General features: G+C 51.5%; 1 protein-coding gene across 1 annotated transcript in view; it reads right to left on the reverse strand.

Moving 5' to 3' along the window:
- The window catches only part of LOC135521386 (insulin-like growth factor 2 mRNA-binding protein 3-B), a 107,204-nt gene that overhangs the window by 40,049 nt on the left and 45,651 nt on the right, over positions 1-21,504 (reverse strand). Inside the window, exons 5-6 of the mRNA XM_064947287.1 lie at positions 613-676; positions 308-328 (exon numbers count right to left, since the gene is read on the reverse strand). Of these exons, the coding sequence (XP_064803359.1) occupies positions 308-328; positions 613-676 (85 nt within the window). The remainder of the gene's footprint in view (positions 1-307; positions 329-612; positions 677-21,504) is intronic.

A 21,504-nucleotide genomic window follows, 5' to 3' on the forward strand; every position in this document is an offset into this window, starting at 1 on the left:
AACATCTCTATGGCTCTGTGAGGGGAGAGGAGAGTCAACATCTCTATGGCTCTGTGAGGGGAGAGTCAATTTCTCTATGGCTCTGTGAGGGGAGAGTCAACATCTCTGTGGCTCTGTGAGGGGAGAGGAGAGTCAACTTCTCTATGGCTCTGTGAGGGGAGAGGAGAGTCAACTTCTCTATGGCTCTGAGAGGGGAGAGGGTTGGCCCTCAAACTGCTGACCCGTCAACTTCTCTATGGCTCTGTGAGGGGAGAGGAGAGTCAACATCTCTGTGGCTCTGTGAGGGGAGAGTCAACTTCTCTATGGCTCTGTGAATTTCTCAATGGATCTGTGAGAGGAGAGGGTTAGGGTTAACGAGAGGAAGAGAGTTAGAAAAGGAGAGGACAAGGGCTCTGACTTGCCGAGTTAAATAAAGGTTAAAACATATAAAAAGGGGTAGGGTGGCTCTGATACTCTCCTTCAGTGCCAAAACACTGTCTGAGCATATCTGACTAGTCTTAGACTAATTATCCCCTCGTTGAAAAAATATTCTAACGTTTCTGCCATACTGATAGGTGACAGGTGGGACATCATTTAAACACAGTAATACCACCGACAGATGACTCTACTCACACTTTGGCCTCCTCCTTGGTTGAGTATGTGGCATTCACCACAGCTGTTTCTGTGTCCGTGGTAACTGTGGATGGAGAATGAGAGAGAAAGGGTTAGGGTTAGAAACACCACAGCTGTTTCTGTGTCCATGGTAACTGTGGATGGAGAATGAGAGCGAGAGAGAGAGAGAGAAAGGGTTAGGGTTAGAAACACCACAGCTGTTTCTGTGTCCGTGGTAACTGTGGATGGAGAATGAGAGAGAAAGGGTTAGGGTTAGAAACACCACAGCTGTTTCTGTGTCCGTGGTAACTGTGGATGGAGAATGAGAGAGAAAGGGTTAGGGTTAGAAACACCACAGCTGTTTCTGTGTCCGTGGTAACTGTGGATGGAGAATGAGAGAGAAAGGGTTAGGGTTAGAAACACCACAGCTGTTTCTGTGTCCATGGTAACTGTGGATGGAGAATGAGAGAGGGAGAGAAAGGGTTCAGTTAGAAACACCACAGCTGTTTCTGTGTCCGTGGTAACTGTGGATGGAGAATGAGAGAGAAAGGGTTAGGGTTAGAAACACCACAGCTGTTTCTGTGTCCATGGTAACTGTGGATGGAGAATGAGAGAGGGAGAGGGGTTCAGTCATTTCTCTGCTGTAGTGTAGGGGAGATATAGAGAACCGCTACTGTAGGGGGATATAGAGGACCACTACTGTAGGAGGATATAGAGGACCACTACTGTAGGGGGATATAGAGGACCACTACTGTAGGGGGATATAGAGGACCACTACTGTAGGGAGATATAGAGGACCACCACTGTAGGGGGATATAGAGGACCACTACTGTAGGGGGATATAGAGGACCACTACTGTAGGGAGATATAGAGGCCCACTACTGTAGGGGGATATAGAGGACCACCACTGTAGGGGGATATAGAGGACCACTACTGTAGGGAGATATAGAGGACCACTACTGTAGGGGATATAGAGGACCACCACTGTAGGGGGATATAGAGGACCACTACTGTAGGGGGATATAGAGGCCCACTACTGTAGGGGGATATAGAGGCCCACTACTGTAGGACCACTACTGTAGGGGGATATAGAGGACCACTACTGTAGGGGGATATAGAGGACCACTACTGTAGGGGGATATAGAGGACCACTACTGTTAGGGGGGGATATAGAGGACCACTACTGTAGGACCACTACTGTAGGGGGATATAGAGGACCACTACTGTAGGGGGATATAGAGGACCACTACTGTAGGGGGATATAGAGGACCACTACTGTAGGGGGATATAGAGGACCACTACTGTAGGGGGATATAGAGGACCACTACTGTAGGGGGATATAGAGGACCACTACTGTAGGGGGATATAGAGGACCACTACTGTAGGGGGAGGCCCATACTGTAGGACCACTACTGTAGGGGGATATAGAGGACCACTACTGTAGGGGGGATATAGAGGACCACTACTGTAGGGGGATATAGAGGACCACTACTGTAGGGGGATATAGAGGACCACTACTGTAGGGGGATATAGAGGACCACTACTGTAGGGGGATATAGAGGACCACTACTGTAGGGGGATATAGAGGACCACTACTGTAGGGGATATAGAGGACCACTACTGTTAGGGGATATAGAGGACCACTACTCCTTAGTCCATATAGAGGACCACTACTGTCCAGGGGGGATATAGAGGACCACTGCCTCCTCCATTCCATTATTAAGCCCTGCCTCCTCCATTCCATTATTAAGCCCTACCTCCTCCAGTCCATCCCCTTTAAGCCCTGCCTCCTCCAGTCCATTATTAAGCCCTGCCTCCTCCATTCCATTATTAAGCCCTGCCTCCTCCAGTCCATCCCCTTTAAGCCCTGCCTCCTCCAGTCCATTATTAAGCCCTGCCTCCTCCATTCCATTATTAAGCCCTGCCTCCTCCAGTCCATCCCCTTTAAGCCCTGCCTTAATAAAACACTTTAAAGGAACCAGAGTAAAACATTCTCAGAACCTTCCAGCAACCTAAAAATAAATGTTCTTAGAACAGCTATATTTTCTCAGAACGTTAAAAAAAACATTTCCCTCTCACACTGCTCATTGTGGGATGCAGAACGGAATTAATCTGCTCTGCTCGAGGTCACAGAACACAGGATGCATCCCAAATGGCACCGCATTCCGTACATAGTGCACTACTTTACATACTAAACCTATGGGCCCTGCTCAAAAATAGTGCACTATATAGAGAATAACATTTGGGACGCAGACCCAGCTGCATACTGAGACCGTGTGATGAGAGAAACGATTCCTGTTTATGTCACTATCTCAGATGGTTAGTGGTGGGAAGAGAGCAATTGAGAATTCATGTGTCCCAAATGGCAACCAGGGTTGGTCCTGGTCAGCAGCATACCACCCTGCATACCACCCTTCATACCACCCTGCATACCACCCTTCATACCACCCTGCATACAACCCTTCATACCACCCTGCATTCCACGCTTCATACCACCCTTCATACCACCCTGCATTCCACCCTTCATACCACCCTTCATACCACCCTGCATACCACCCTGCATACCACCCTGCATACCACTGCTGGCTTGCTTCTGAAGCTAAGCAGGGTTGGTCCTGGTCAGTAACATACCACCCTGCATACCACTGCTGGCTTGCTACTGAAGCTAAGCAGGGTTGGTCCTGGTCAGTAACATACCACCCTGCATACCACTGCTGGCTTGCTACTGAAGCTAAGCAGGGTTGGTCCTGGTCAGTAACATACCACCCTGCATACCACTGCTGGCTTGGCTCTGAAGCTAGCAGGGTTGGTCCTGGTTAACAACATACCACCCTGCATACCACTGCTGGCTTGGCTCTGAAGCTAAGCAGGGTTGGTCCTGGTCAGCAACATACCACCCTGCATACCACTGCTGGCTTGCTCTGAAGCTAAGCAGGGTTGGTCCTGGTCAGCAACATACCACCCTGCATACCACTGCTGGCTTGCTTCTGAAGCTAAGCAGGGTTGGTCCTGGTCAGCAACATACCACCCTGCATACCACTGCTGGCTTGCTTCTGAAGCTAAGCAGGGTTGGTCCTGGTCAGCAACATACCACCCTGCATACCACTGCTGGCTTGCTACTGAAGCTAAGCAGGGTTGGTCCTGGTCAGCAACATACCACCCTGCATACCACTGCTGGCTTGGCTCTGAAGCTAAGCAGGGTTGGTCCTGGTCAGCAACATACCACCCTGCATACCACTGCTGGCTTGGCTCTGAAGCTAAGCAGGGTTGGTCCTGGTCAGCAACATACCACCCTGCATACCACTGCTGGCTTGCTTCTGAAGCTAAGCAGGGTTGGTCCTGGTCAGCAACATACCACCCTGCATACCATACCACTAAGCAGGGCTGGCTTGCTTCTGCATAAGCTAAGCAGGGTTGGTCCTGGTCAGCAACATACCACCCTGCATACCACTGCTGGCTTGGCTCTGAAGCTAAGCAGGGTTGGTCCTGGTCAGCAACATACCACCCTGCATACCACTGCTGGCTTGGCTCTGAAGCTAAGCAGGGTTGGTCCTGGTCAGCAACATACCACCCTGCATACCACTGCTGGCTTGGCTCTGAAGCTAAGCAGGGTTGGTCCTGGTCAGCAACATACCACCCTGCCTGAAGCTAAGCAGGGTTGGTCCTGTCAGCAACATAGCAACCCTTCATACCACCCTGCATACCACTGCAAGCTCTGAAGCTAGCAGGGTTGGTCCTGGTCAGCAACATACCACCCTGCATACCACTGCTGGCCTGAAGCTAAGCAGGGTTGGTCTGGTCAGCAACATACCACCCTGCATACCACTGCTGGCTTGCTTCATAGGGTTGGTCCTGGTCCACCCTGCATACCACTGCTGGCTTGCTACTGAAGCACAGGGTTGGTCCTGGTCAGCAACATACCACCCTGCATACCACTGCTGGCTTGCTTCTGAAGCTAAGCAGGGTTGGTCCTGGTCAGCAACATACCACCCTGCATACCACTGCTGGCTTGCTACTGAAGCTAAGCAGGGTTGGTCCTGGTCAGTAACATACCACCCTGCATACCACTGCTGGCTTGCTACTGAAGCTAAGCAGGGTTGGTCCTGGTCAGCAACATACCACCCTGCATACCACTGCTGGCTTGCTACTGAAGCTAAGCAGGGTTGGTCCTGGTCAGCAACATACCACCCTGCATACCACTGCTGGCTTGGCTCTGAAGCTAAGCAGGGTTGGTCCTGGTCAGCAACATACCACCCTGCATACCACTGCTGGCTTGCTTCTGAAGCTAAGCAGGGTTGGTCCTGGTCAGCAACATACCACCCTGCATACCACTGCTGGCTTGGCTCTGAAGCTAGCAGGGTTGGTCCTGGTCAGCAACATACCACCCTGCATACCACTGCTGGCTTGCTCCTGAAGCTAAGCAGGGTTGGTCCTGGTCAGCAACATACCACCCTGCATACCACTGCTGGCTTGCTTCTGAAGCTAAGCAGGGTTGGTCCTGGTCAGCAACATACCACCCTGCATACCACTGCTGGCTTGCTACTGAAGCTAAGCAGGGTTGGTCCTGGTCAGCAACATACCACCCTGCATACCACTGCTGGCTTGGCTCTGAAGCTAAGTAGGGTTGGTCCTGGTCAGCAACATACCACCCTGCATACCACTGCTGGCTTGGCTCTGAAGCTAAGCAGGGTTGGTCCTGGTCAGCAACATACCACCCTGCATACCACTGCTGGCTTGCTTCTGAAGCTAAGCAGGGTTGGTCCTGGGCAACATACCACCCTGCATACCACTGCTGGCTTGCTTCTCTAAGCAGGGTTGGTCCTGGTCAGCAACATACCACCCTGCATACCACTGCTGGCTTGCTTCTGAAGCTAAGCAGGGTTGGTCGGTCAGCAACATACCACCCTGCATACCACTGCTGGCTTAAGCAGGGCTCAGCAACTGCAAGCTAAGCAGGGTTGGTCCTGGTCAGCAACATACCACCCTGCATACCACTGCTGGCTTGGCTCTGAAGCTAAGAAGGGTTGGTCCTGGTCAGCAACATACCACCCTGCATACCACTGCTGGCTTGCTCTGAAGCTAAGCAGGGTTGGTCCTGGTCAGCAACATACCACCCTGCATACCACTGCTGGCTTGGCTCTGAAGCTAAGCAGGGTTGGTCCTGGTCAGCAACATACCACCCTGCATACCACTGCTGGCTTGGCTCTGAAGCTAAGCAGGGTTGGTCCTGGTCAGCAACATACCACCCTGCATACCACTGCTGGCTTGCTTCTGAAGCTAAGCAGGGTTGGTCCTGGTCAGCAACATACCACCCTGCATACCACTGCTGGCTTGCTACCACCCTGAAGCTAAGCAGGGTTGGTCCTGGTCAGCAACATACCACCCTGCATACCACTGCTGGCTTGCTACTGAAGCTAAGCAGGGTTGGTCCTGGTCAGCAACATACCACCCTGCATACCACTGCTGGCTTGCTACTGAAGCTAAGCAGGGTTGGTCCTGGTCAGCAACATACCACCCTGCATACCACTGCTGGCTTGGCTCTGAAGCTAAGCAGGGTTGGTCCTGGTCAGCAACATACCACCCTGCATACCACTGCTGGCTTGGCTCTGAAGCTAAGCAGGGTTGGTCCTGGTCAGCAACATACCACCCTGCATACCACTGCTGGCTTGCTTCTGAAGCTAAGCAGGGTTGGTCCTGGTCAGCAACATACCACCCTGCATACCACTGCTGGCTTGCTTCTGAAGCTAAGCAGGGTTGGTCCTGGTCAGCAACATACCACCCTGCATACCACTGCTGGCTTGGCTCTGAAGCTAAGCAGGGTTGGTCCTGGTCAACAACATACCACCCTGCATACCACTGCTGGCTTGGCTCTGAAGCTAAGCAGGGTTGGTCCTGGTCAGCAGCATACCACCCTGCATACCACTGCTGGCTTGCTACTGAAGCTAAGCAGGGTTGGTCCTGGTCAGCAACATACCACCCTGCATACCACTGCTGGCTTGCTTCTGAAGCTAAGCAGGGTTGGTCCTGGTCAGCAACATACCACCCTGCATACCACTGCTGGCTTGCTTCTGAAGCTAAGCAGGGTTGGTCCTGGTCAGCAACATACCACCCTGCATACCACTGCTGGCTTGCTACTGAAGCTAAGCAGGGTTGGTCCTGGTCAGCAACATACCACCCTGCATACCACTGCTGGCTTGCTCTGAAGCTAAGCAGGGTTGGTCCTGGTCAGCAACATACCACCCTGCATACCACTGCTGGCTTGGCTCTGAAGCTAAGCAGGGTTGGTCCTGGTCAGCAACATACCACCCTGCATACCACTGCTGGCTTGCTCTGAAGCTAAGCAGGGTTGGTCCTGGTCAGCAACATACCACCCTGCATACCACTGCTGGCTTGCTGCATACCACTGCTGGCTTCTGAAGCTAAGCAGGGTTGGTCCTGGTCAGCAACATACCACCCTGCATACCACTGCTGGCTTGCTTCTGAAGCTAAGCAGGGTTGGTCCTGGTCAGCAACATACCACCCTGCATACCACTGCTGGCTTGGCTCTGAAGCTAAGCAGGGTTGGTCCTGGTCAGCAACATACCACCCTGCATACCACTGCTGGCTTGCTTCTGAAGCTAAGCAGGGTTGGTCCTGGTCAGCAACATACCACCCTGCATACCACTGCTGGCTTGGCTCTGAAGCTAAGCAGGGTTGGTCCTGGTCAGCAACATACCACCCTGCATACCACTGCTGGCTTGGCTCTGAAGCTAGCAGGGTTGGTCCTGGTCAGCAACATACCACCCTGCATACCACTGCTGGCTTGCTACTGAAGCTAAGCAGGGTTGGTCCTGGTCAGCAACATACCACCCTGCATACCACTGCTGGCTTGCTTCTGAAGCTAAGCAGGGTTGGTCCTGGTCAGCAACATACCACCCTGCATACCACTGCTGGCTTGCTTCTGAAGCTAAGCAGGGTTGGTCCTGGTCAGCAACATACCACCCTGCATACCACTGCTGGCTTGGCTCTGAAGCTAGCAGGGTTGGTCCTGGTCAGCAACATACCACCCTGCATACCACTGCTGGCTTGCTTCTGAAGCTAAGCAGGGTTGGTCCTGGTCAGCAACATACCACCCTGCATACCACTGCTGGCTTGGCTCTGAAGCTAGCAGGGTTGGTCCTGGTCACCAACATACCACCCTGCATACCACTGCTGGCTTGGCTCTGAAGCTAAGCAGGGTTGGTCCTGGTCAGCAACATACCACCCTGCATACCACTGCTGGCTTGCTACTGAAGCTAAGCAGGGTTGGTCCTGGTCAGTAACATACCACCCTGCATACCACTGCTGGCTTGCTACTGAAGCTAAGCAGGGTTGGTCCTGGTCAGTAACATACCACCCTGCATACCACTGCTGGCTTGCTACTGAAGCTAAGCAGGGTTGGTCCTGGTCAGCAACATACCACCCTGCATACCACTGCTGGCTTGCTACTGAAGCTAAGCAGGGTTGGTCCTGGTCAGCAACATACCACCCTGCATACCACTGCTGGCTTGCTTCTGAAGCTAAGCAGGGTTGGTCCTGGTCAGCAACATACCACCCTGCATACCACTGCTGGCTTGCTACCACTGCTGGCTTGGCTGAAGCTAAGCAGGGTTGGTCCTGGTCACCAACATACCACCCTGCATACCACTGCTGGCTTGCTCTGAAGCTAAGCAGGGTTGGTCCTGGTCAGCAACATACCACCCTGCATACCACTGCTGGCTTGCTTCTGAAGCTAAGCAGGGTTGGTCCTGGTCAGCAACATACCACCCTGCATACCACTGCTGGCTTGCTTCTGAAGCTAAGCAGGGTTGGTCCTGGTCAGCAACATACCACCCTGCATACCACTGCTGGCTTGGCTCTGAAGCTAGCAGGGTTGGTCCTGGTCACCAACATACCACCCTGCATACCACTGCTGGCTTGGCTCTGAAGCTAAGCAGGGTTGGTCCTGGTCAGCAACATACCACCCTGCATACCACTGCTGGCTTGCTACTGAATTTAAGCAGGGTTGGTCCTGGTCAGTAACATACCACCCTGCATACCACTGCTGGCTTGCTACTGAAGCTAAGCAGGGTTGGTCCTGGTCAGTAACATACCACCCTGCATACCACTGCTGGCTTGCTACTGAAGCTAAGCAGGGTTGGTCCTGGTCAGCAACATACCACCCTGCATACCACTGCTGGCTTGCTTCTGAAGCTAAGCAGGGTTGGTCCTGGTCAGCAACATACCACCCTGCATACCACTGCTGGCTTGCTTCTGAAGCTAAGCAGGGTTGGTCCTGGTCAGCAACATACCACCCTGCATACCACTGCTGGCTTGCTTCTGAAGCTAAGCAGGGTTGGTCCTGGTCAGCAACATACCACCCTGCATACCACTGCTGGCTTGCTGAAGCTCTGAAGCTAAGCAGGGTTGGTCCTGGTCAGCAACATACCACCCTGCATACCACTGCTGGCTTGCTTCTGAAGCTAAGCAGGGTTGGTCCTGGTCAGCAACATACCACCCTGCATACCACTGCTGGCTTGGCTCTGAAGCATACCACTGCTGGCTTGGCTCTGAAGCAGCAGGGTTGGTCCTGGTCAGCAACATACCACCCTGCATACCACTGCTGGCTTGGCTCTGAAGCTAAGCAGGGTTGGTCCTGGTCAGCAACATACCACCCTGCATACCACTGCTGGCTTGCTTCTGAAGCTAAGCAGGGTTGGTCCTGGTCAGCAACATACCACCCTGCATACCACTGCTGGCTTGCTTCTGAAGCTAAGCAGGGTTGGTCCTGGTCAGCAACATACCACCCTGCATACCACTGCTGGCTTGGCTCTGAAGCTAAGCAGGGTTGGTCCTGGTCAGCAACATACCACCCTGCATACCACTGCTGGCTTGCTACTGAAGCTAAGCAGGGTTGGTCCTGGTCAGCAACATACCACCCTGCATACCACTGCTGGCTTGCTACTGAAGCTAAGCAGGGTTGGTCCTGGTCAGCAACATACCACCCTGCATACCACTGCTGGCTTGCTTCTGAAGCTAAGCAGGGTTGGTCCTGGTCAGCAACATACCACCCTGCATACCACTGCTGGCTTGGCTCTGAAGCTAGCAGGGTTGGTCCTGGTCAGCAACATACCACCCTGCATACCACTGCTGGCTTGCTACTGAAGCTAAGCAGGGTTGGTCCTGGTCAGTAACATACCACCCTGCATACCACTGCTGGCTTGCTACTGAAGGTAAGCAGGGTTGGTCCTGGTCAGCAACATACCACCCTGCATACCACTGCTGGCTTGCTACTGAAGCTAAGCAGGGTTGGTCCTGGTCAGCAACATACCACCCTGCATACCACTGCTGGCTTGCTTCTGAAGCTAAGCAGGGTTGGTCCTGGTCAGCAACATACCACCCTGCATACCACTGCTGGCTTGCTTCTGAAGCTAAGCAGGGTTGGTCCTGGTCAGCAACATACCACCCTGCATACCACTGCTGGCTTGCTTCTGAAGCTAAGCAGGGTTGGTCCAGGTCAGCAACATACCACCCTGCATACTACTGCTGGCTTGGCTCTGAAGCTAGCAGGGTTGGTCCTGGTCAGCAACATACCACCCTGCATACCACTGCTGGCTTGGCTCTGAAGCTAAGCAGGGTTGGTCCTGGTCAGCAACATACCACCCTGCATACCACTGCTGGCTTGCTACTGAAGCTAAGCAGGGTTGGTCCTGGTCAGCAACATACCACCCTGCATACCACTGCTGGCTTGCTACTGAAGCTAAGCAGGGTTGGTCCTGGTCAGCAACATACCACCCTGCATACCACTGCTGGCTTGGCTCTGAAGCTAAGCAGGGTTGGTCCTGGTCAGCAACATACCACCCTGCATACCACTGCTGGCTTGCTACTGAAGCTAAGCAGGGTTGGTCCTGGTCAGCAAAATACCACCCTGCATACCACTGCTGGCTTGCTACTGAAGCTAAGCAGGGTTGGTCCTGGTCAGTCCCTGGATGGGAGACCAGATGCTGCTGGAAGTGGTGTTGGAGGGCCAGTAGGAGGCACCCTTTCCTCTGGTCTAAAGAAAATATCCCAACGCCCCAGACACTGCCCTGTGTAGGGTGCCGTCTTTCGGATGGGGCGTTAAATGGGTGTCCTGACTCTCTGTAGTCACTAAAGATCCCATGGCACTTATCGTAATAGTAGGGGTGTTAACAGGAACACGGTGTAGTGGTATTTGATTAGGATCACCATTAGCTGTTGTGAAAGCCGCAGCTACTCTTCCTGGGGTCCACACAAAACATGAAACATAATACAGAACATTAATGGACAAGAACAGCTCAAGGACAGAACTACATACATTTAAAACATCAAACGTAGCCTACATATCAATACGTACACACAAACTATCTAGGTCAAATGGGGGAGAGGCGTTGTGCCATGAGGTGTTACTTTATTTGCTTCTTTAAACCAGGTTTGCTGTTTATTTGAGCAATCTGAGATTGAAGGGAATTCCATGTACTCATGGCTCTATATAATACTGTACGCTTTCTTGAATTTGTTCTGGATTTTGAGACTATGAAAAGACCCCTGGTGGCCTGTCTGCTAGGATAAGTGTGTGTGTCAGAGCTGTATGTAAGTTGACCCTGCAAACTATTTGTAATTTTAAACACATTAATGTTTCTTGTAAAAAGAAGTGATGCAGTCATTCTCCTCAACTCTTAGCCAAGAGAGAATGTCATGCATAGTATTTATATCAGCCCTCTGATTACAATGAAGAGCAAGACGTGCCGCTCTGCCCTGGACCAGCTGCAACTTAACTAGGTCTTTCATTGCAGCACTTGACAACATGGCTGGACAATAATCAAGATAAGACCAAACTAGAGCCTGCAGGACTTGCTTTGTGGAGTGTGGTGTCAAAAAAACAGAGCATCTCTTTATTACGGACAGACCTCTCCCCATCTTTACAACCATTGAATCTATATGTTTTGACCATGACAGTTTACATTCTAAGGTAACATCATGTAATTGAGTCTCCTCAACTTGTTCAACAGCCACACCATTCATTACCAGATTCAGCTGAGGTCTAGAACTTAAGCAATGATTTGTTCCAAAGACAATGCTCTCAGTTTTAGAGATGTTCAGGACCAGTTTATTACTGGCTACCCATCCAAAACAGACTGCAATTCTTTGTTAAGGGTTTCAGTGACTTCATTAGCTGTGGTTGCTGATGTGTATATGGTTTAATCAGCATACATTGACACACATGCATGCTAAAAACAGAAAAAGTATAGGACCTAGAGAGCTGCCCTGTGGTACACCCTACATGTTTGACATTAGAGAAGTTTCCATTAATGAAAACTCTGTTCTATTAGATAGATAACTCTGAATCCACGATATGGCAGAGGTTCAAATGTGATAAAACATGTGTTTTTTCAACAACAGGTTATGGTCAATAATATCAAAGGCTGCACTGAAATCTAAAGTACAGCTCCCACAATCTTATTATCAATTTATTTCAACCAATCATCCGTCATTTGTGTCAGTGCAGGTAGTAGTAGTAAATTTAACATTTTAGTAATTTTGCAGACTAACAGGATCAATTAGGGTTACGTGCCTTGCTCAAAGACACAACAGATTTTTCACATAGTCGGCTCAGGGATTCGAACCAGCAACCTTTTGGTTACTGGCCCAACGCACTTAAATGCTATGCTAGACTATCTACGACTACCTGGTAGAGGTGGTGGTAGAGGTAGAGATGGTGGTGGTGGAGGTAGTGGTGGAGTTAGTGATGGTGGAGATGGAGGTAGCGGTAGTGGTGGAGTTAGTGGTGGTGGTGGTGGAGGTAGAGGTGGAGGTAGTGGTGGTGGTGGTGGAGGTAGTGGTGAAGGTAGTGGTGGTGGTAGTGGTGGAGTTAGTGGTGGTGGAGTTGGAGGTAGTGGTGGAGTTAGTGGTGGTGGTGGTGGAGGTAGTGGTGGAGGTGGAGGTAGTGGTGGAGTTAGTGGTGAAGGTAGTGGTGGTGGAGATGGAGGTAGTGGTGGAGGTAGCGGTAGTGGTGGTGGTGGAGGTAGTGGTGGAGGTAGTGGTGAAGGTAGTAGTAGTGGAGGTAGTGGTGAAGGTAGTGGAGGTAGTGGTGAAGGTAGTGGTGGTGGTGGAGGTAGTGGTGGAGGTAGTGGTGGAGGTAGTGGTGAAGGTAGTGGTGGTGGTGAAGGTAGTGGTGAAGGTAGTGGTGGTGGTGGAGAAGAGCGTCTGCCAAATGACTTAAATGTAAAATGTAAATGTAGTGGTGGAGTTAGTGGTGGTGGAGTTGGAGGTAGTGGTGGAGTTAGTGGTGGTGGAGATGGAGGTAGTGGTGGAGGTAGCGGTAGTGATGGTGGTGGTGGAGGTAGTGGTGCTGGAGGTAGTGGTGGAGGTAGTGGTAGTGGTAGTGGTGGTGGTGGAGGTAGTGATGAAGTTAGTGGTGGTGGAGATGGAGGTAGTGCTGGTGGAGGTAGTGGTGCTGGTGGTGGAGGTAGTGGTGGAGGTAGTTGGTGGTGGTGCTGGAGATAGTGGTGGAGGTGGTGGTGGTGGAGGTAGTGATGGAGGTAGTGATGGGGGTAGTGATGGGGGTAGTGGTGGAGTTAGTGGTGGAGTTAGTGGTGGAGTTAGTGGTGGAGTTAGTGGTGGAGTTAGTGGTGGAGGTTGTGGTAGAGGTAGAGGTGGTTGTGGAGGTAGTGATGGAGATAGTGGTGGAGATATTGGTAGTGATGGTGGAGGTAGTGGTGAAGGTGGAGGTAGTGGTGGTGGAGGTAGTGGTAGTGGTAAAGTGAGTTGTGGTGGTGCTGGAGGTAGTGGTGGCGGTAGAGGTAGAGGTAGTGGTGGTGGTGCTGGAGGTAGTGGTGGTGGTGCTGGAGATAGTGGTGGAGGTGGAGGTAGTGGTGGTGGTGGTGGAGGTAGTGATGGAGGTAGTGGTGGAGGTAGTGCTGGAGGTAATGGTAGAGGTAGTGGTGGTTGTGGAGGTAGTGATGGAGGTAGTGGTGGAGATAGTGGTGGAGCGAGCGGTTGGAGCGAGCGGTCGCATCTACACTTCGGTCCGCAGGTAGTATAACTTTTCATTACATTTCATTATAGTACAACGGTTTGATTTGTCTAATCTTAGCAATTTCTTCTTAGCTAGCTACATAGCCGTCTTTGTATCAAAGATAATTGCGTAATTATCGTATTTCGTCGTCCTAACGTAGTCTACACTGCTTTCTGCCCAGCAGCTAGCTAACGTCCACTAGCACAGCAGCTAGCTAACGTCCACTAGCACTGTAGAAACTATTACACTCAACGACTCGATTAGTGTAGTGTTAGCTAGCTACATAGTTGTCTTTGCTGTCTTCGTATCCAAGGTAATTGTGTAGTTTAGAGTGTGTAGACTTAGAGTGATTATCTTAATTTACCGAGGTTAGCTAGCCAGCTATTTGTCGTCCTTAACGTAGGAGTCACTGCTAGCTAGCTAGCCAACAGCTAGCCAATGTCTTCCGAATTGAACTTCAACAACCCGGTCAACATTCCGCCTCGCTCCACAGGTAGTATCACATTTTCATTTCACTTCATTACAGTACAACGGTTTGATTTGTTTGATCGTAGCTAGCTAGCTACATAGCCGTCTTTGTATCTAAGACAATTGTGTAGTCTGGAGCGATTTTCTAGGTTAGCTAGCCAGCTATTGTCGTTCTTTTAACGTAACGTTACGTAATCAACACTGCTAGCTAGCCAGCTAGCCCCGAATAGCAGCACTGTAGAAACTATTACACTCGACGGAACGACTTGATTAGTGTAGTGTCAACAACGTAGCCACTGCCAGCTAGCCTACTCCAGCAGTACTGTATCATTTCAATCATTTTAGTCAATAAGATTCTTGCTACGTAAGCTTAACGTTCTGAACATTCGATAAGTGTAGTCCACTTGTCATTCCAATCTCCTTTGCATTAGCGTAGCCTCTTCTGTAGCCTGTCAACTATGTGTCTATCTATCCCTGTTCTCTCCTCTCTGCACAGACCATACAAACGCTCCACACCGCGTGGCCGCGGCCACCCTAATCTGGTGGTCCCAGCGCGCACGACCCACGTGGAGTTCCAGGTCTCCGGTAGCCTCTGGAACTGCCGATCTGCGGCCAACAAGGCAGAGTTCATCTCAGCCTATGCCTCCCTCCAGTCCCTCGACTTCTTGGCACTGACGGAAACATGGATCACCACAGACAACACTGCTACTCCTACTGCTCTCTCTTCGTCCGCCCACGTGTTCTCGCACACCCCGAGAGCTTCTGGTCAGCGGGGTGGTGGCACCGGGATCCTCATCTCTCCCAAGTGGTCATTCTCTCTTTCTCCCCTTACCCATCTGTCTATCGCCTCCTTTGAATTCCATGCTGTTACAGTTACCAGCCCTTTCAAGCTTAACATCCTTATCATTTATCGCCCTCCAGGTTCCCTCGGAGAGTTCATCAATGAGCTTGATGCCTTGATAAGCTCCTTTCCTGAGGACGGCTCACCTCTCACAGTCCTGGGCGACTTTAACCTCCCCACGTCTACCTTTGACTCATTCCTCTCTGCCTCCTTCTTTCCACTCCTCTCCTCTTTTGACCTCACCCTCTCACCTTCCCCCCTACTCACAAGGCAGGCAATACGCTCGACCTCATCTTTACTAGATGCTGTTCTTCCACTAACCTCATTGCAACTCCCCTCCAAGTCTCCGACCACTACCTTGTATCCTTTTCCCTCTCGCTCTCATCCAACGCTTCCCACACTGCCCCTACTCGGATGGTATCGCGCCGTCCCAACCTTCGCTCTCTCTCCCCCGCTACTCTCTCCTCTTCCATCCTATCATCTCTTCCCTCTGCTCATACCTTCTCCAACCTATCTCCTGATTCTGCCTCCTCAACCCTCCTCTCTTCCCTTTCTGCATCCTTTGACTCTCTATGTCCCCTATCCTCCAGGCCGGCTCGGTCCTCCCCTCCCGCTCCATGGCTCGACGACTCATTGCGAGCTCACAGAACAGTGCTCCGGGCAGCCGAGCGGAAATGGAGGAAAACTCGCCTCCCTGCGGACCTGGCATCCTTTCACTCCCTCCTCTCTACATTTTCCTCCTCTGTCTCTGCTGCTAAAGCCACTTTCTTCCACTCTAAATTCCAAGCATCTGCCTCTAACCCTAGGAAGCTCTTTGCCACCTTCTCCTCCCTTCTGAATCCTCCTCCCCCTCCCCCCCCTCCTCCCTCTCTGCAGATGACTTCGTCAACCATTTTGAAAAGAAGGTCGACGACATCCGATCCTCGTTTGCTAAGTCAAACGACACCGCTGGTTCTGCTCACACTGCCCTACCCTGTGCTCTGACCTCTTTCTCCCCTCTCTCTCCAGATGAAATCTCGCTTCTTGTGACGGCCGGCCGCCCAACAACCTGCCCACTTGACCCTATCCCCTCCTCTCTTCTCCAGACCATTTCCGGAGACCTTCTCCCTTACCTCACCTCGCTCATCAACTCATCCCTGACCGCTGGCTACGTCCCTTCCGTCTTCAAGAGAGCGAGAGTTGCACCCTTCTGAAAAAACCTACACTCGATCCCTCCGATGTCAACAACTACAGACCAGTATCCCTTCTTTCTTTCTCTCCAAAACTCTTGAACGTGCCGTCCTTGGCCAGCTCTCCCGCTATCTCTCTCAGAATGACCTTCTTGATCCAAATCAGTCAGGTTTCAAGACTAGTCATTCAACTGAGACTGCTCTTCTCTGTATCACGGAGGCGCTCCGCACTGCTAAAGCTAACTCTCTCTCCTCTGCTCTCATCCTTCTAGACCTATCGGCTGCCTTCGACACTGTGAACCATCAGATCCTCCTCTCCACCCTCTCCGAGTTGGGCATCTCCGGTGCGGCCCACGCTTGGATTGCGTCCTACCTGAAAGGTCGCTCCTACCAGGTGGCGTGGCGAGAATCTGTCTCCTCGCCACGTGCTCTCACCACTGGTGTCCCCCAGGGCTCTGTTCTAGGCCCTCTCCTATTCTCGCTATACACCAAGTCACTTGGCTCTGTCATAACCTCACATGGTCTCTCCTATCATTGCTATGCAGACGACACACAATTAATCTTCTCCTTTCCCCCTTCTGATGACCACGTGGCGAATCGCATCTCTGCATGTCTGGCAGACATATCAGTGTGGATGACGGATCACCACCTCAAGCTGAACCTCGGCAAGACGGAGCTGCTCTTTCTCCCGGGGAAGGACTGCCCGTTCCATGATCTCGCCATCACGGTTGACAACTCCATTGTTTCCTCCTCCCAGAGCGCTAAGAACCTTGGCGTGATCCTGGACAACACCCTGTCGTTCTCAACTAACATCAAGGCGGTGGCCCGTTCCTGTAGGTTCATGCTCTACAACATCCGCAGAGTACGCCCCTGCCTCACACAGGAAGCGGCGCAGGTCCTAATCCAGGCACTTGTCATCTCCCGTCTGGATTACTGCAACTCGCTGTTGGCTGGGCTCCCTGCCTGTGCCATTAAACCCCTACAACTCATCCAGAACGCCGCAGCCCGTCTGGTGTTCAACCTTCCCAAGTTCTCTCACGTCACCCCGCTCCTCCGCTCTCTCCACTGGCTTCCAGTTGAAGCTCGCATCCGCTACAAGACCATGGTGCTTGCCTACGGAGCTGTGAGGGGAACGGCACCGCAGTACCTCCAGGCTCTGATCAGGCCCTACACCCAAACAAGGGCACTGCGTTCATCCACCTCTGGCCTGCTCGCCTCCCTACCACTGAGGAAGTACAGTTCCCGCTCAGCCCAGTCAAAACTGTTCGCTGCTCTGGCCCCCCAATGGTGGAACAAACTCCCTCACGATGCCAGGACAGCGGAGTCAATCACCACCTTCCGGAGACACCTGAAACCCCACCTCTTCAAGGAATACCTAGGATAGGATAAAGCAATCCTTCTCACCCCCCCCTTAAATGATTTAGATGCACTATTGTAAAGTGGCTGTTCCACTGATGTCAGAAGGTGAATTCACCAATTTGTAAGTCGCTCTGGATAAGAGCGTCTGCTAAATGACTTAAATGTAATGTAAATGAGATAGTGGTAGTGGTGGAGGTAGTGGTGGAGGTAGTGGTGGAGTTAGTGGTGGTGGTGGAGGCAGTGGTGGAGGTAGCGGTAGTGGTGGAGTTTGTGGTGCTGGTGGTGGAGGTAGTTGTGCTGGTGGTGGAGGTAGTGGTGGAGGTAGAGGTAGTGGTGGTGGTGTTGGAGGTAGTTGTGGTGGTGGAGGTAGTGGTAGAGTTGGTGGGGGAGGTAGTGGTGCTGGTGGTGGAGGTAGTGGTGGAGGTAGAGGTAGTGGTAGTGACAGTGAAGGTGGAGGTAGTGGTGAAGGTGGAGGTAGTGGTGGTGGTGGTGGAGGTAGTGGTAGAGTTGGTGGGGGAGGTAGTGGTGCTGGTGGTGGAGGTAGTGGTGGAGGTAGTGGTAGTGACAGTGGAGGTAGTGCTCGTGATGGTGGAGGTAGTGGTGAAGGTGGAGGTAGTGGTAGTGGTAAAGTGAGTTGTGGTGGTGCTGGAGGTAGTGGTGGAGGTAGAGGTAGTGGTAGTGGTGGAGGTAGTGGTGGAGGTAGTGGTGGTGGTGCTGGAGATAGTGGTGGAGGTAGGGGTAGTGGTGGTGGTGGAGGTAGTGATGGAGGTAGTGGTGGAGGTAGTGGTGGTGGAGGTAGTGATGGAGGTAGTGATGGAGGTAGTGGTAGAGATAGTGGTGGAGGTAGAGTTAGTGGTGGTGGTGCTGGAGGGAGTGGTGGAGGTAGAGGTAGTGGTGGAGGTGGAGATAGTGATGGAGGTAGTGGTGGAGATAGTGGAAACAACATACCCTGAGGCCGCATTTATTGTAGTTGGGGATTTTTACACAGCAAATTTGAAGAAAACGCAACCAAAGTTCTATCAACACATTGACTGTAGTACTCTTAGGGCTCCCGAGTGGCGCATCACTGTAGTTCCTGGTTCGAATCCAGGCTGTATCACATCCGGCTGTGATTGGGAGTCCCATAAGGTGAAGCACAATTGGCCCAGCGTCATCCAGGTTTGGCCGGGGTAGGCCGCAATTGTAAATAAGAGTTTGTTCTTAACTGACTTGCCTAGTTAAATTAAGGTTCCTTGCCAATAATATCCAGGATGGTGTAGCAGTCAGATGTCTTTTGTCGTGTCCCGTGTAAATATATTTTTCTTCGCATATATATTTTATATTTTTCTTAACCCCAACTTCAACATCCGCAGAGTACGACCCTGCCTCACACAGGAAGCGGCGCAGGTCCTAATCCAGGCACTTGTCATCTCCCGTCTGGATTACTGCAACTCGCTGTTGGCTGGGCTCCCTGCCTGTGCCATTAAACCCCTACAACTCATCCAGAACGCCGCAGCCCGTCTGGTGTTCAACCTTCCCAAGTTCTCTCACGTCACCCCGCTCCTCCGCTCTCTCCACTGGCTTCCAGTTGAAGCTCGCATCCGCTACAAGACCATGGTGCTTGCCTACGGAGCTGTGAGGGGAACGGCACCGCAGTACCTCCAGGCTCTGATCAGGCCCTACACCCAAACAAGGGCACTGCGTTCATCCACCTCTGGCCTGCTCGCCTCCCTACCACTGAGGAAGTACAGTTCCCGCTCAGCCCAGTCAAAACTGTTCGCTGCTCTGGCCCCCCAATGGTGGAACAAACTCCCTCACGACGCCAGGACAGCGGAGTCAATCACCACCTTCCGGAGACACCTGAAACCCCACCGCTTCAAGGAATACCTAGGATAGGATAAGTAATCCTTCTCACCCCCCCTTAATGATTTAGATGCACTATTGTAAAGTGGCTGTTCCACTGGATGTCAGAAGGTGAATTCACCAATTTGTAAGTCGCTCTGGATAAGAGCGTCTGCTAAATGACTTAAATGTAAATGTAAATATACTCTCCTGCAATCCACTTCAACCAATGTGGTATGGATCTGCTATTTTCTTTACTTTTGAACAGGAACCCCCAATAGAAGCTAGCCAGCTAACTAGCTACTAGCTAGTAGTCAGCTAGCCACTGCTAGCGGGCAGCCCAGACAACTCTCACCAGTCTGCACAGCGCGATTCAAACAGGATGTATTTTTCTCCATATCCCTGGATTCCTACCACAAGCTCTGAACCTTTTCACCTGGATCATCGCAGCTAGCTAGCTGCTATCCAAGTGGCCACTCCTGGCTAACGTCTCTGTCCTGAAGCAAGACCCGATTAGCCTGGAGCTAGCCTTGCTAGGGCCATCTCCCGGCTAGCCGAAGAGGTCCATCAGCCACTCCTTGGACTACAATACCTATTCTGCCAATTAGCCTGGACCCCTTTTACTGCCGACACGGAGCCCTGCCGACCCATCACGACTGGACTACCGACGTCATTCCCCCGAGGGGGTTTTTCCCCTGAATGCCCATCTGCTAGCTGCGGCCCGCTAGCTGTCTGAAGCATATCGGACTGTTAGCTAAAGAGGCCAATCGGACAAATTCCTTGGCTACTATACCTATTTTGCCAATTGCCCTGGACCCTTTTACCTCACTGAGCCCTGCTGATCCATGACGACTGGTCTGCCAACGCAAAAGCACGAGGGGGCTACAACAGACATCTTCCATCGCGACGTCCCTCTAATGCCCTTCTGCTAGCTTGCTAACCCCGGCCTGCTAGCTGGCTGAATCGCAGTGTCTCCGGCCTGCCGAGCTACTCACTGGAACCCTATGATCACTCGGCTACGCATGCCTCTCCCTAATGTCAATATGCCTTGTCCTTTGCTGTATTGGTTAGTAATTATTGCCTTATTTTATTGTAGAGCCTGTAGCCCTGCTCAATACACATTAGTTAACCCTTTTAGTTCCACCTCCCACACATGCGGTGACCTCACCTAGTTTAAAAACTATGTTTCTAGAGACAATATCTCTCTCATCGTTACTCAATGCATAGGTTAACCTCCACTGTATTCACATCCTACCATACCTTTGTCTGTACATTATGCCTTGAAACCATTCTACCGTGCCCAAAAACCTGCTCCTTTTACTCTCTGTTCCGAACGCACTAGACAACCAGTTCTTATAGCCTTTAGCCGTACCCTTATCCTACTCCTCCTCTGTTCCTCTGGTGATGTAGAGGTTAATCCAGGCCCTGCAGTGCCTAGCTCCACTCCCATTCCCCAGGCACTCTCATTTGTTGACTTCTGTAAACATAAAAGCCTTGGTTTCATGCATGTTAACATTAGAAGCCTCCTCCAACAGTTTGTTTTATTCACTGCTTTAGCACACTCTGCCGACCAGGATGTCCTAGCCGTGTCTGAATCCTGGCTTAGGAAGACCACTAAAAACCTTGAAATTTCCATCCCTAACTATAACATTTTCCGACAAGATAGAACTGCCAAAGGGGGCGGAGTTGTAATCTACTGCAGAGATAGCCTGCAGAGCTCTGTCTTAATATGCAGGTCTGTACCCAAACAATTTGAGCTACTTTTAAAAATCCACCTTTCCAGAAACAAGTCTCTCACCATTGCCGCTTCCTATAGACCACCTTCTGCCCCCAGCTGTGTCCTGGACACCATATGTGAATTGATTGACCCCCATCTATCGTCAGAGCTCGTGCTGTTAGGTGACCTAAACCGGGACATGCTTAACTCTCCAGACATCCTACAATCTAAGTTTGATGTCTTCAATCTCACACAAATTATCAATGAACCCACCAGGTACAACCCCAAATCCGTAAACATGGACACCCTCATAGATATCATCCTAACTAACCTGCCCTCCAAATACACCTCTGCTGTCTTCAACTAGGATCTCAGCGATCACTGCCACATTGCCTGCGTCCGTAATGGGTCTGCGGTCAAGCGACTACCCCTCATCAAAGTCAAACGCTCCCTAAAACACTTCAGTGAGCAGGCCTTTCTAATCGACCTGGGTCGGCTATCCTGG

Source organism: Oncorhynchus masou, chromosome 29 (assembly GCF_036934945.1).
Source record: "Oncorhynchus masou masou isolate Uvic2021 chromosome 29, UVic_Omas_1.1, whole genome shotgun sequence".
NCBI classification, from domain to species: Eukaryota; Metazoa; Chordata; class Actinopteri; order Salmoniformes; family Salmonidae; genus Oncorhynchus; species Oncorhynchus masou.